The sequence below is a fragment of the Hemitrygon akajei genome, chromosome 2 (genome assembly GCF_048418815.1).
Source record: "Hemitrygon akajei chromosome 2, sHemAka1.3, whole genome shotgun sequence".
Classification (NCBI taxonomy): domain Eukaryota; kingdom Metazoa; phylum Chordata; class Chondrichthyes; order Myliobatiformes; family Dasyatidae; genus Hemitrygon; species Hemitrygon akajei.
The window spans coordinates 47,464,792-47,477,480 of record NC_133125.1 but is presented as its reverse complement, the minus strand read 5'-3'; the positions used below and the strand labels follow the sequence as shown (position 1 = coordinate 47,477,480).

At 37.5% G+C, this 12,689-nt stretch overlaps 1 protein-coding gene across 3 annotated transcripts; it reads left to right on the top strand.

Moving 5' to 3' along the window:
- The first annotated feature begins 452 nt into the window (after positions 1-452).
- nfil3 (nuclear factor, interleukin 3 regulated) lies at positions 453-11,448 on the top strand. 3 transcript variants are annotated; one of them, XM_073071907.1, is made up of 3 exons: positions 453-671; positions 1,800-2,009; positions 9,374-11,448. In XM_073071907.1, exon 3 carries the CDS (start codon positions 9,639-9,641, stop codon positions 11,148-11,150), a length of 1,512 nt encoding a protein of 503 aa, XP_072928008.1. In that variant the 5' UTR covers positions 453-671; positions 1,800-2,009; positions 9,374-9,638; the 3' UTR covers positions 11,151-11,448. The 3 variants fall into 3 exon arrangements, with proteins under 3 accessions (XP_072928008.1, XP_072928006.1, XP_072928012.1); XM_073071905.1 differs by lacking the exon at positions 1,800-2,009; XM_073071911.1 differs by lacking the exons at positions 453-671; positions 1,800-2,009 and adding an exon at positions 2,041-2,291.
- The last annotated feature ends 1,241 nt before the right edge of the window (positions 11,449-12,689 follow it).

Sequence of the window (12,689 nt, the reverse complement as noted above, 5' to 3'; positions counted from 1 at the left end):
GTTAGTGAAGATGTTATCTAGCAGCTCCTTCAGCGTTTTGGGAAAAATAGCTTTCACAAGTTCTTCATTTTAAAAACGTAATTAATCTCCGCTGAGAAAGTTTCCAGCACAACCATATAACTCAAATTTCCCCGTCTGGCCCTTTGCCGTCTGCACTCGGGGTATCGGGCAACCTTAAGGGCGACTTGGCAGTGTCCCCACTGGATGTTACCTAAATAGCAGTTTAGTGAGATCAGCACCCACCCCCCACGTCTGCGTCCCTCGCTCTATTTCTCTTCAGTTATGCAACAGCCTCCGATAATGTGCTGTTTTTCAACCTAACCCCGCACAATCTCAGCACCCGCCCTCTCCGTGCCGTGGTTCCGGCCGCATTGGTCGCTCCCTTGTGCCTAGTTGGGTGCTCCCTTTCGCTGTGCGGTCGAGCGTCCTGTCAATCAGGCGCTTCCTTTTTTTTTCCACTCAGGCTTGGTTGCTCGGCGGCTGACCTACTAACACACATCTCGGGCACCAGCAGCAGCAGCAGACGTGTGGCTTTATGTGGCGAGGCAAGGCGAGGTTTTCAATGGGAAGTCGAAAAGAGAAAACTACAAAGTAAACCCAGGAGCACTTTCACTGTTCACAAGCAGCTTTGCTCCGCCACTTACTGATCGCTTTGGATGGTGTTTCGCGAGGTAGGAAATAGTTTAGTCTGTTGTCTTTTTGTGTACTATGTATTAAAATTGATTTAATCTCCGCCTAAAGGCGCAGAGCTCCAGGGAGGCAGCGCTGCGCATCTTGCTGTGACGAACAGCTTCTATATATAAATTCTCTAATTATAATATCTATCCATAGAGGAGACACTGAGCACACCATCCTATTATGTAACCACGGGAGCGCTGTTAGTTCTGGTAACGAGGATCTAGATGTTCAGAGTGTAAGCACAGAATTAGAGTGGGGTCCCAAAACACACAAAATATCACGGTAGATTTGTAATAAGGAGTTAGGATGCCCTTGCTATAAATCTCGTTTATGTGTGTGTGTGTGTTTCCGAACAAAACAGGTTGGCGCTGGGTGGTACGCGCAGCAAATAGCCTTATGTGATGAATTCCCCTTTTCTCGTGTATATATTTTATGACATTATTACACTATTATTAATAGATTGTTCGCTTGCCGAGCACATCCTGTGCCTTGTACTTGTAGGGTTTGTTCTTGGAAACATTGCATAATATAGCCATTATAAAACGCTGGCAGGATCAAGAAGCTGAATGGACGCTTTTGTAATCCTGCTATTAGGAAAATAGGACGCGGGTGCAGTGCTGTCTTGTCCTTTTTTGTAACAAAAAAGAAAGTATTTTTAAAATGGCTAAGCAGATATGTATAAACAATCGATTGGACGCGGAAAGGGCTGCCGTTTTAACATAAAATCCTGAATGTTTCCATAATGTGTAACTCGCCTCGGTTAACCGATCGTTCAAATGTAACATACATTGTGACTCTTGGCCCTTTGAAGCAAGCGTTTTCGAAAATATTGCATAATCTAATCGGTAGGGAGGGAAACTGAAAGTTGAAAGAGACAATGTTAACCGTGCAAACTATTACAAAGCAGGTATGTCTCAGAAAGGGATCGAGGGTTGTTTGGGGGGTATCCAGGAGCTGACTGATTCAGCTGAATAAGCTTTTAAAACGAATGTTGGAATTTAACGGACCTAAATTCCTTTCCCAGTCTTTTGCTTAGAAAATACAGATGAAATCTTTTATTTTTTAAAAGAAAAAAAAGTTTTAGTTATATACCGCGGCTTCTTGTGTTTTTCTTCCCCCAGTACAAAGGAGTATGTTGTAGGCGTTGGTGTTGGGAACACGTGAAGGGCAGCGGCTGCATTCCTTTGTTCAGGGTGGATTGGAGTGAAGAGCAAGTCGAAGAGCTGAATGAGGATGAATCAGCTGCAGGATCAGCTCGGATGCTGCTCTAGTCACGTATTCTGATTCTCACTGTCGCAATCCAATGAGAGGGAAAGAAAACACACAGAGAGGTACATTACATTGTGAGGCAATCGCTTCTGGATTGACACATCGTTCCAGAACATTTCATCAGTGTAGCGATAAACACCTTTAGACGTTATCGAGGCGCTCAATGGGAGAAAGAGAGAGTGGGTGGTGGTAGGGCACTGGAAGACACTGGCTATATATAAGACGAAAACAGCTCGTTCAAGACGTTCTTTCGTGGTGGATCTATTAGTTTAGCAAAACTTCCCCACTCCAGTTCTCTTTGTGATAGATGACCATCTAATGTGTCCCAGCTCTCGGCTTTTTAGGTATGGCTGTTTTGATTTCTAATGATTAAGTACAGTAAATGGAGTTTTTTTCCCCCCATATAAGCCTTGCAAGGTGTTAATTACTTCAGAGAAAACTCTGCTCTTCATAGTTTTTAGAATATGATTTATTTTTGAGCAATGTGCTTTTATAAAATATTCATTCAGTTATTAATTTCCACGAAAATTGAATCTCTTCGATTCAGTCTTTCAAAACAGACAAACCGCTTTCCCCATTCCTGGTCTGGCTGCTTCGATGGCACTTGTTCTGCTGCTTTGTTGCATTAAGTACATTATAGCGTTTGAAATGTGTGTCACTATTATTGTTGACCTGACAGCAGGAGTCAATTGTGTGTGGCTGGCTAAGTAGGTCATGTGTATAATGGCTTTATTTTCCTGGTTAGTAGCGTTGTCATCAAAAGCTTTGGAGTGGATCGTTGAGTTGCAACGCGGGCGCTGTTCTCTAGAGGGCGCCACGATTATCCTCATTTGCGCACCCTATCTGATTTAAGGTCCAACAGAAAGTTTTTTTGCACTGCTCTAAAATTGAACATTGCGAAGAAGTAAGGCGGAAAACGAATGAGATTACAGTCGGTTTGGAAACCTTGTGCACTAAAGGCTACTGCATAATTTCCTGATTCCAAATGAATTAAGATTTCAATTGGTTTACCCAATATGTGAACAAGGATAGTCCTTCTAACCCACATGAATTCAACAGTTGTTAGTTTTCCATGCATATTTTCTCAGTGACCCATCCCTGCTGAATCCTGCCAGCAGAATTCTAGCAGTTTATCCAATTTTTTTTTTAAATCTTGGAAGCTGCGATCTGAATAATGACAATTGTTCTTGGCCTACCTGAATGTCCATTTAGTATAAGAACAACAATGCCTTAATATAACTATAGAAAGCCTTGTGGACCCATACTTTAAGTATTGAGATAGTACTATATCGTTTTACATTGGAGAATACTTGTTATGGAGGAATTCTGGTTTATGGGATAGCATGACAGGAATATGAAGAGAGATTGAAAAGGCTAGGCCTCTATTGACATCATTGAAACATTGCAAAACTGTCAAAGAGTTCACCAGGATAGTTGCAGCAATGATGTTTCTCCTTGCAGAGGGATCTACAAAGAGCAGATTATTGTCTCAAAATAAGAGGTAGGCCATTTAAGACTGGTAAAAGGAAAGATTTCTTCACATAAAGGGTTGTGGATTTTTGGAATTCTCTAGCCCAGAGGGTTGCAAAGCCTCACTGATTCAAAAACTGAGAATGATGGAATTCTGTATATTTGAGATAGGACAGGCATTGGCATAAAAAGTCAATCAATATCTTTTTGAATGGTGGAGCATGAGCTTCATGTCCTATTACTGCCCCCTTTCTTTTATGTTCAAGAATTATTGTTGCTTTTGAACATGTTACACTACTTTTACTAATGCCGTGATTAAGATTTATTAATATCATAGTGCTATGATATTTTCGATTAGTCTTCAAACTGTACACCAATAATCCAACGTGCTATCAGAATCAAGTTATTGCATATTGTATTAAGTGCAAGTGGATTTTCAGTAACCTTATTTTTCCTTAGCTACAAAAAGTAAGTAAAACCCAGTATTTACAACTAGTATGTATTAAACAGTCATTCAGAAAATTGGAGCAATATAATTTCCTGTAGTATACAATTGGTGCCAGTCATACCATGAAAGTAAATGTAATTGTGGTAGCTTAACCATTTTGCTTTCTAACGCAGAACAAATAAAATGAAATGTGTGCTCAACCATCATCTTCAGCCTATTCTGAAAATAGAAAGACAAATATAGTTATGATTGACTAATTAAGCAAAACAATATGTCAATTTGTATATGCAAATCATTTTGATTTCTGCCCTTAAGCTTTTCTAAGGTCAAGATAAATAAGGATTATGTTACAAAATTGTTTTCTTCATTTTGAATGAATCTTTAAAATTTAATTCTGCTTTTCTTTACCAATGGTTCAATTTAATAACAGAGATCCTATAGAGTGTACAACCTGAAATCCTTATTCTTCACAGGCATCCATGAAACAGAGAGAAAAAAACCTGTAAGAATGACTGACAGAAAAATGTTAGAATGCCAAAGCCCCCCTCCCACATGTGAAACTTTATTTGTAGAGGCAAGCTCTATTATTATAACTGAAAAAGTATGATGTACTGAGAGTATTCTTATAGTTCAGTAAATACTTTAGCTTAAAAAATTGTAAATGGATTTATGTCCAATGAGTTATTAACTGAAGATTTTTTTCATGGAGGTAAAAACTAAGATGATGTATTTGGATGGCATGTTGACTCATCTAGTAGTAACAGCACCAAAGACTCAGGTTCGATCCTGTACTTGGATTTTGTCTCTGGACTATGCATATTCTCCCTTTGAATACATGGGTTTCCTCTGAATGGTCTGGTGTCCTCACACCTCTCAAATATGTGTTGGCTAGTCGGCCAACGGCTACAGTAAATTGCTCCTAGTGAGTATATGAAAGGTAGCACCTGGGGAGAGAATGTAAAGAAAAAGGAAAGAATGATAAGCAGGTGAGAAGAATGAAGAAGGGGGATTTATGTGGGATTATTATAAATGAGTGATTGATGTTCACTGCAGCTCTCTATGACATTTTGACTTAACAACTGGTTCAGTAAACAAATATTTTACTGCATCACTGAATTAATTTTATTTATTAGTACATTTTTGAAGAGAGTGAAATTCATTAACTTGTGGGGAATTGATACTTATGCCAGTCTTAAAGATCGTATATTTCAATAAGAGTAGATAAGGTAACATATGTAGTTAAGTGTTTGTAGACAAATTTGAATAAAATATTAGTGTTAAGTGTTAATCATCACTTCACTTACATTCCAACATTTAAAGATACTTAATAAAAATCTTTAATAAAATTCATCATGCAATTTACATGAAGGTTGGGAAATGCCCACATAAATTATGAATTTAACAGGAAATTATTGTTAAATTATTTCCAGTTATGTTTTTTTTCCATTCAGTGCCAACCTTGGATACATTCCTCAATATTCTTTTATGCATTTTTCCATAATGAAGCATAATAACCATAGATTCGGTATTAACCATTCACTTCCCACTGTGGAAATTGTTGTATTCATTTGTAAACAGGTAAACTCAAAGAACTAAAGTAAGTGTTTCAGGAAAAACTGGATTGAAATGTTCATTAAAGGTTTGAACTGCTGACTGGTTCTTTTATTGGAAGAAGTATTTCACCCATGATTTCAGTAACCAACAGTTCTTGGGGTTTCGCTTTGCAGAAATTATTTATCTTATGATTAAGAAGGTAATGCTCTATTGAGTATTGAAAATCTGCATTAAGAGAAGTAGAAGTATAAAACAATATTTATTTAGGAAGCAGTTCCTCCTCCAGAGTTGAAAAAATTAATGATAGCTGAAATAGGCAATTAGTGAAATTGTTAAGAGGTATATTTTATCCCTATTGAAGAACATTCCAGAATTGTTGATATTCTTGGAGATAATCAGTCAGTTATTTTTACATATATCTAAGTAGTAGATTAAATTATTAGAAAAAGGGAATGAAGGCTCAGTCTGCATCCAATTTACCATCAACAATACTTTAAACACAGAATTTGAAAATTGAATAAAATCTGAATTAATATAATCTACCATTTCATTCATAACAAATCTGAAGCCTTGGTTCCCTATTAAATTAAACTTTATAAAGTTTCAGCAAAGTACCTAAGAGTATAATGGAATATCACAGCCATTGAAATATTTTCTACTGATTTGTTTTAAGTCTAGAACTTGCTTTCTTCTCCATGTTCTCCTGATGAGAAAAAAAATTAATGACTACATTTATAAATGCTCAGTCCTGCTTTAGATGTTTCAGCAGTAACTCATTAAAATGGTTTAATTACAAAAGGAAGATTAAAATTGGCGAAGGCAATTTTGTAGAGAAATAAGACCTGTCATGTTTAAATATGATGTTTAATTGGAAATGGGGGGGAAGAGATTTCATGCTATCTTGTCCTTCATCAGTAATGTGGTTTACAATTAGTGACAGTAACCGACTACCACATTAAATCTACCTGATTTAGATAATATTCAATCTTCCAACTTGTTTTTAATTTAAGAAAATAAAAAGTTCTTTTTAAATTAATATTCACCAAATTTGGTGTAAGAGAACAATTAGAATTAGTAAAGGCCAATTGTGGATTAAATATGTCACTAAAAATAATTTTATATTCATTAAGAAAGAGAGATTAGTTATAGTATTTTAAAACAAAACCAGGGAGTTTATAAACTTGGCCTGTTAATAAGAAAAAACTGAGCAGTCAGTTATCATCTGATACTATACTTGATCACTATTTCTACTAGATGAAGACTATAATTATTCTCAGAATTGCTAGTGATCATTTCCACTAGTAATAACTCATGGGATATAACTTGGTGGGATTCAGGCTTGTAGAGTAATTTTCCAAGTCGTGACTAACAAAAATAATATTTATTGAGTATATGGTTATTTTTGGCATCTAATTTTGTTAAGGAACAAACCAGTAAGGATACAAATAGTCCTTTTAAGACTAACTGACTACATACAGTACATGATGCGATATGACAACAATTATCTCATTTTTTTAATCTCCAGTCTCTTTTGCTTGGTAGCCTTATATTCTTATCTCATCTGTGTTTTGGCCCAAGCTCTTGTTGCTATGTACTTCTAACCTCCAGATATAGAAATGGAAAGATTGCAGACGGAATGGTGGCAACTTCAGTTGTAGTGCATCAATCATTATAAGTGATAGAAAAGGACTTCCCAAACTCCTAAGTGTCTTTAGAATTGATGGACAAAAACCCTTAAAAAGAAATATTGACATGATTTGCACGGAAGACTACAACAGAGGAATATAATTATCACAACAATGGTTGGAGAATGTGCACTTTAAAAAAAATGTTTACTTTGGGATTCTACTGAAGAAATTTGCTTGCATCTGCATTGTACTTTAAATTTAAATTTAAAAAAATACCCGAATACAAACATTTCATTCTTTTCAACACTCATTTTGAACAATCAGTCTGTTCAGAGAATATGCATGGCATTGTATGAATTTAAGCATTTTGGGACATATTGGCCTATATTTAGACTTGATGTTATGAACAGTGGCAAGCACTAACACTTGCAGCTGACTTTAAGGAAAGGTGCCTATAAAGATTCAACAATTTCTGTGGTGTGAGTTTCAGCATTCCAGATGCTGACAAGTCTTAGGGACTTCTGGAACCAAGCAACTGTGGTGCCTTGAAACAAGCTAAACAGGCAACCTCAGTAAGTAATTCTCACAGAAAACAACATTGTGAAGCAGAAAGCATCATTGATTTGACTATGAATTCAAGATTGGATGTGGCCTGCTTTTTAACTGCAATCTTTAGAGAAAGAGGAGTCCTCATAATTAGCACTCGCCTCGAAGACTGGTGCGGATACCTCTACAGCACCGGCTGGCTTAATCAAATCTTAATTGACTTTAAAACTTACACTGCTTACAATAAAGTGTAACTCTTTAAATAAAAGGAGTCTGTATCAATAAGACCCGACATAGATTGGGAGACCGCTTCATCGAGAATCTACGCTCCTTTCTCCAGAACAAGCAGGATCTCCCAGTGGCCAGCCATTTTAATTCCACTTCGCATTCCCATTCCAATATGTCCATCCATGGCCTCTTCTGCTGTTGTGATGAGGCTACACTTAGGTTGAAGCAACAACACCTTATATTCCATTTGGGTAGCCTCCAACCTGATGGCATGAATATTGATTTCTCAAACTTCCAGAAATGGCCCCCACCACCCCCCTTCACCATTTCGCATCCCCTTTTCCCAATCTCACCTTATCTCCTTGCCCACCCATCATCTCCTTTTGGTGCTCCTCCCCCCTTTTTCTTTCTTCCATAGCCTTCTGTCTCTTTCACCAATTAACCCCAACATTTTACTTCATCCCTCCCCCTCCAGGTTTCACCTATCACCTGGTGTTTCTCTCTCCCCTCCCTCCACCTTTTACATCTACTCCTCAGCTTTTTTCCTTCAGTCCTGTCGAAGGGTTTCGGCCTGAAACGTCGACTGTACTTTTTTCCATAGATGCTGCCTGGCCTGCTGAGTTCCTCCAGCACTTTGTGTGTCTTGCTTGGATTTACAGCATCTGCAGGTTTTCTCTTATTTGTAATTACCAATATGAATTCAGTTTTTACAACAATAATCAAATCTTTTTGTTGTTCCTCTCTGCGCCTCGTTGCGTATTGAGTGGCAACCTTGCCGTTTATTTAGTATTTCTCTGCTTTTTACAATGCTGAGTTGTTAGCTAAATATTCAGCCCAGCACAGATAGAAAGCGTGCAAGGAGCTGGCTGGATTTGAACCTTGGACCTCTCGCCTCAAAGGGTGGTGTGGATGCCACTACACCACCAGCTGACTTAATCAAACCTGAATTTGACTTTAAAGTTTGCACTGCTTACAATAAAGTGTAACTAAATAGTTTTTACATTAAAAGTAGTTTGGAAGTATCAGAAGTTCTTGCATGTTTGCTGGCTTGAGGATTAGGATGGGGAAGATGGCAAATCAGCCATGCCAATGTAACTGCAAGGAATCAATGCAACAACAGCTTATGAATTTCCATGTGTTAATTTGTGTACATTTACACTCCAAGAGTTCCTGCCTAATTTCTTCCATTATAACACAGAGCACTGCTGTCTCTTGGTGTTTTCTTAATGCAGATTCTAAGTGTTAGCCATGGTGAGATTAGCTCTATGAATTTGAATAAGCAATTTTAAAAATAAACATGAGCACCAAAGTTCCAGATGACGTATGCCCCGACCTTCATGCCAGATTGGTAAAGCTAAATGCCCTGTATGATTGAGTCTGTCCATGCACTCTGCCTCTAAAGTTCATTCCAGTGAAGTCAAAGAATTCTGGAGACAGTCTGTAATATGTTCTTTACCGATTAACACTGCCAACATAGAATAATATTCTAGGCAATGTTTTAGTGTTGCATTTATTTCAGAATGACTAATTTGTTTAATTTTCTTTCTTCCAGGTTGTCAATAAGATCACAGTGCAATTGACAGATTCCTTCTATCAAGTCCAAAAATAATTTTTGTAGCTCTGATTTAAATCTAACTAGTAATGAAGATCTGGGTAAGATTAAGGCTTCAGACTTCTTCGTATTGGAAACAGTGAACATTTAGAAATCGAAGCCTACTAATGGAAGCAAAACCTTCATTGTGCTGTATTCTAGAAAACAGTTAAGAACTCTTTTTGTCCCGTCGGTCATACAAGTGCACAAGAACAAAGTCAAAATAATGGAGGCACAAAGACCAGCACTCCAGAAAAATACAGCACTGGTTGGATCCTGCATTTCTGGAGAGCAAATGGTGGTATTAGCTCCTGCTTTAGAAAACATAGCAGAGAATTTCTCTGCGGATGACAGTTTGCTGAGTGATGAGTTGAGCATTGGATCTCTCAAACAAAAATCATCATCTTGCCGGAGAAAGCGGGAATTCATACCCGATGAAAAGAAAGATGCACTGTACTGGGAAAAGAGAAGAAAAAATAACGAAGCAGCCAAAAGGTCACGTGAGAAGCGACGTTTGAATGACATGGTTTTGGAGAACAAACTTATGGCATTAGGTGAGGAAAATGTAAGACTGAAGTCAGAACTTTTAGCTTTGAAGTTGAAGTTTGGATTGATTACTGCAGCATTTTATGCTCAGGAGGTACAGAATCTTGGGAATTCTTCAGGCCCATGTTTTCAAGACTATAAACCCTCCAACATGAATCTAACTTCTTTCCCACCTGACCATGAACACAACTTTCTAGCAAATGGCTGTATTTCTGTCATTAAACACTCACCACCAAGTTCATTGTCGGATGTTTCGGAAACATCTTCAAATGCCAGGGAAAGTCCTCTTCTCCAAGTTGCATGCAAAAGCCCAACCAGTACCTTCAAGGTTATAAAACAAGAGCCTTTGGAATTCAAAATGGATTCTAGGACCTACTTAAGGGAATCTAATGAGGACAATGGTTCATATGTTGCAACTGTGTACAGGAACTACATTGGGAGTGCCTTCAGTGGAAATTATTCCCATTCGCCACCTGCTTTACAGATTACCAGATCATCAAGTAATTCACCAGGAACATCAGAAGCTGATGAAGGTTTCTTAGGGAAAAGTACACCCGAAGAGGATGGAGAAGATGAACAGCGAGTACCAAAAGGCCCAATTCCCTCTCCTGTAGAACCAAAAATTGTGAGCAATGCCATAGTTAAGGTCCCCGAATCAAACTCTTCTGCACTGCCTCACAAGCTTCGTATCAAGGCTAGAGCAATACAGATTAAAGTAGAGAATGTGGAGGCATATTATGAAACGGCGGAAAAACAACCATCTGCCAGCAATATTTCCACTGAAAGATCTTGCACATTAGATAGTGCAACAACATTTAAATGCAATTCTTCAAAGCCAGTGCACTCTTCTCTTGCTCCTTTGAGCATTCAAGTAGCAAGTATCAATGACTGGTCTCAGAAACCAGAACTTTGGCGACAAAAAGAAATTGAAGAGAAATTGGAAGGGGCATATAAAAATGTTCAGCCATGTTCACCAGTTGCACTAGCAAACCCATTGGTTAATGCTGGGAAGGACTCTGCTTGCAATGGCATTAATCAAGGGGCACACTTGGAATCTGACAACTTGTATTTAAAACAAGGCATTGCAAACCTAAGTGCAGAAGTTGCAACATTGAAAAAACTCATAGAAAAGCAGCAGGTTACTGCTTCAGACTCTAGTAAAAGCTCTACTGAGAAACGATTTGCCAACTAAGATTACCAAATGAAGTAGAGTAGTACATTTTATACTAGATAAATTTTCACTGGAACTGTTGTCATTTCACTGTAGTTAACTTGTAATTTCTTGTAAATGCTTCTGTATGTTCTGAATTGTACATTATGAAATTTGTCTTTTGTGGACTTTGTGATAAACATTGTATGATGAAAACATTCACTTCTGTACATCCAAATGCCTGAAACAATTCTACAGATGAACCTTTTACCATTTTGTTTTATCAGACATCAAAAAGCCAAATATCAGGTACAACAATTAAACAGTTGATGAATGATGAGACTTGCCTGACTTTTGTTGAATAAGGAAATATTCAAATATACGAAGATCCTGTTACTATTACTATTACCATCCTGTGCTATTGTCTCTACCCTGGCAGGTTGTGCTCTAAATTTTAAAAAAAAGGTCTCCTGGAAATTGCAGTAGTTTTATGAAGCCAAAATTGAGGATTGGTGAATTAGAGGCACTACTCAATATTTTATCTGTAAGGTGCTGTTCACCTGAAAATACTAATTTCAAAAAAATTGTGTGTTTCATTTCAAAATTAATAGAATTTGAAGTAATTTTTACCACTTTTTTAAAAAGTTGTTTTCTCTTTAATTTTGTTTATGGGAATAGAGAGTTAATCATTTTTATCAGTAAGTACCAGCATCAAGTTTTCTTAGTCCTAAAGTTTTAAACATAAAATCATCTTTGGATGATCAATAAAACTCCCTTGACTCCTGTCTCTGAGAAACACCTTAGCTCCAGCTTTTCTTTGATGTGGACATCGTGGTTGGTTGTCATGTATTGTCTATTCCCATTCCCTCCGAAAGTACTGGCTTTTTCAGTCGGGCATGTAAAAGGCAACCATAATACAACTGGTCAATAGTCGCAGCTCAAATTGGATAAAACTGATCAATATGCTTCCCTTAAATGCTGTTAGAGACCTAGATGCTTTTTTAATGGTAATTTTTAACTTCCTTGTTCATCAGCTTTGTAACCATCTTTTAATTCATTTAATAACTTGAACTTAATTATTTATCTGCCATGTGGGATTCAACCTTGTATTCTACTCATATTATCCCTGCTTCAGCCAATGTGATGAGGGTATCTGCCTCTACACTAACACAGACATTGGCTTTCAGACCCTCACCATGCTTTGGATGAATAGAAAATGCTCACCTTACCTCTAATCATTCTATCATCACTTTAAATCTAGGCTCCTTGGTTTTTGACTCTATAGGCCTCTCAAAATTTTGCACAGTTCCTGTAAGTCTTCCATCAGCCTCCCCCACCACAGTTGAAACAGTCAAAGCCTATTCAGTTTTTTTTCAGGGACTGCAATATTCCAGTCCTGACAACATTCTCAAACATTTCCTTGACACAATTTCCAATAAAATTGCATCTATCTTGCAACATGGTACAAAAAGTATATGAAGTACTTAACCTGTGGTCTGACCAGATGTACAGTACAATTATAGCATGAGATTTGCCTTAGCAAATAACGGAAAGTATTGCATGGCCTTTGCAAGCAACAGG

Excerpts from the sequence above, each read along its gene's own strand:
- nfil3 (XM_073071905.1), top strand. The coding sequence starts at position 9,639 with ATGGAGGCACAAAGACCAGCACTCCAGAAAAATACAGCACTGGTTGGA.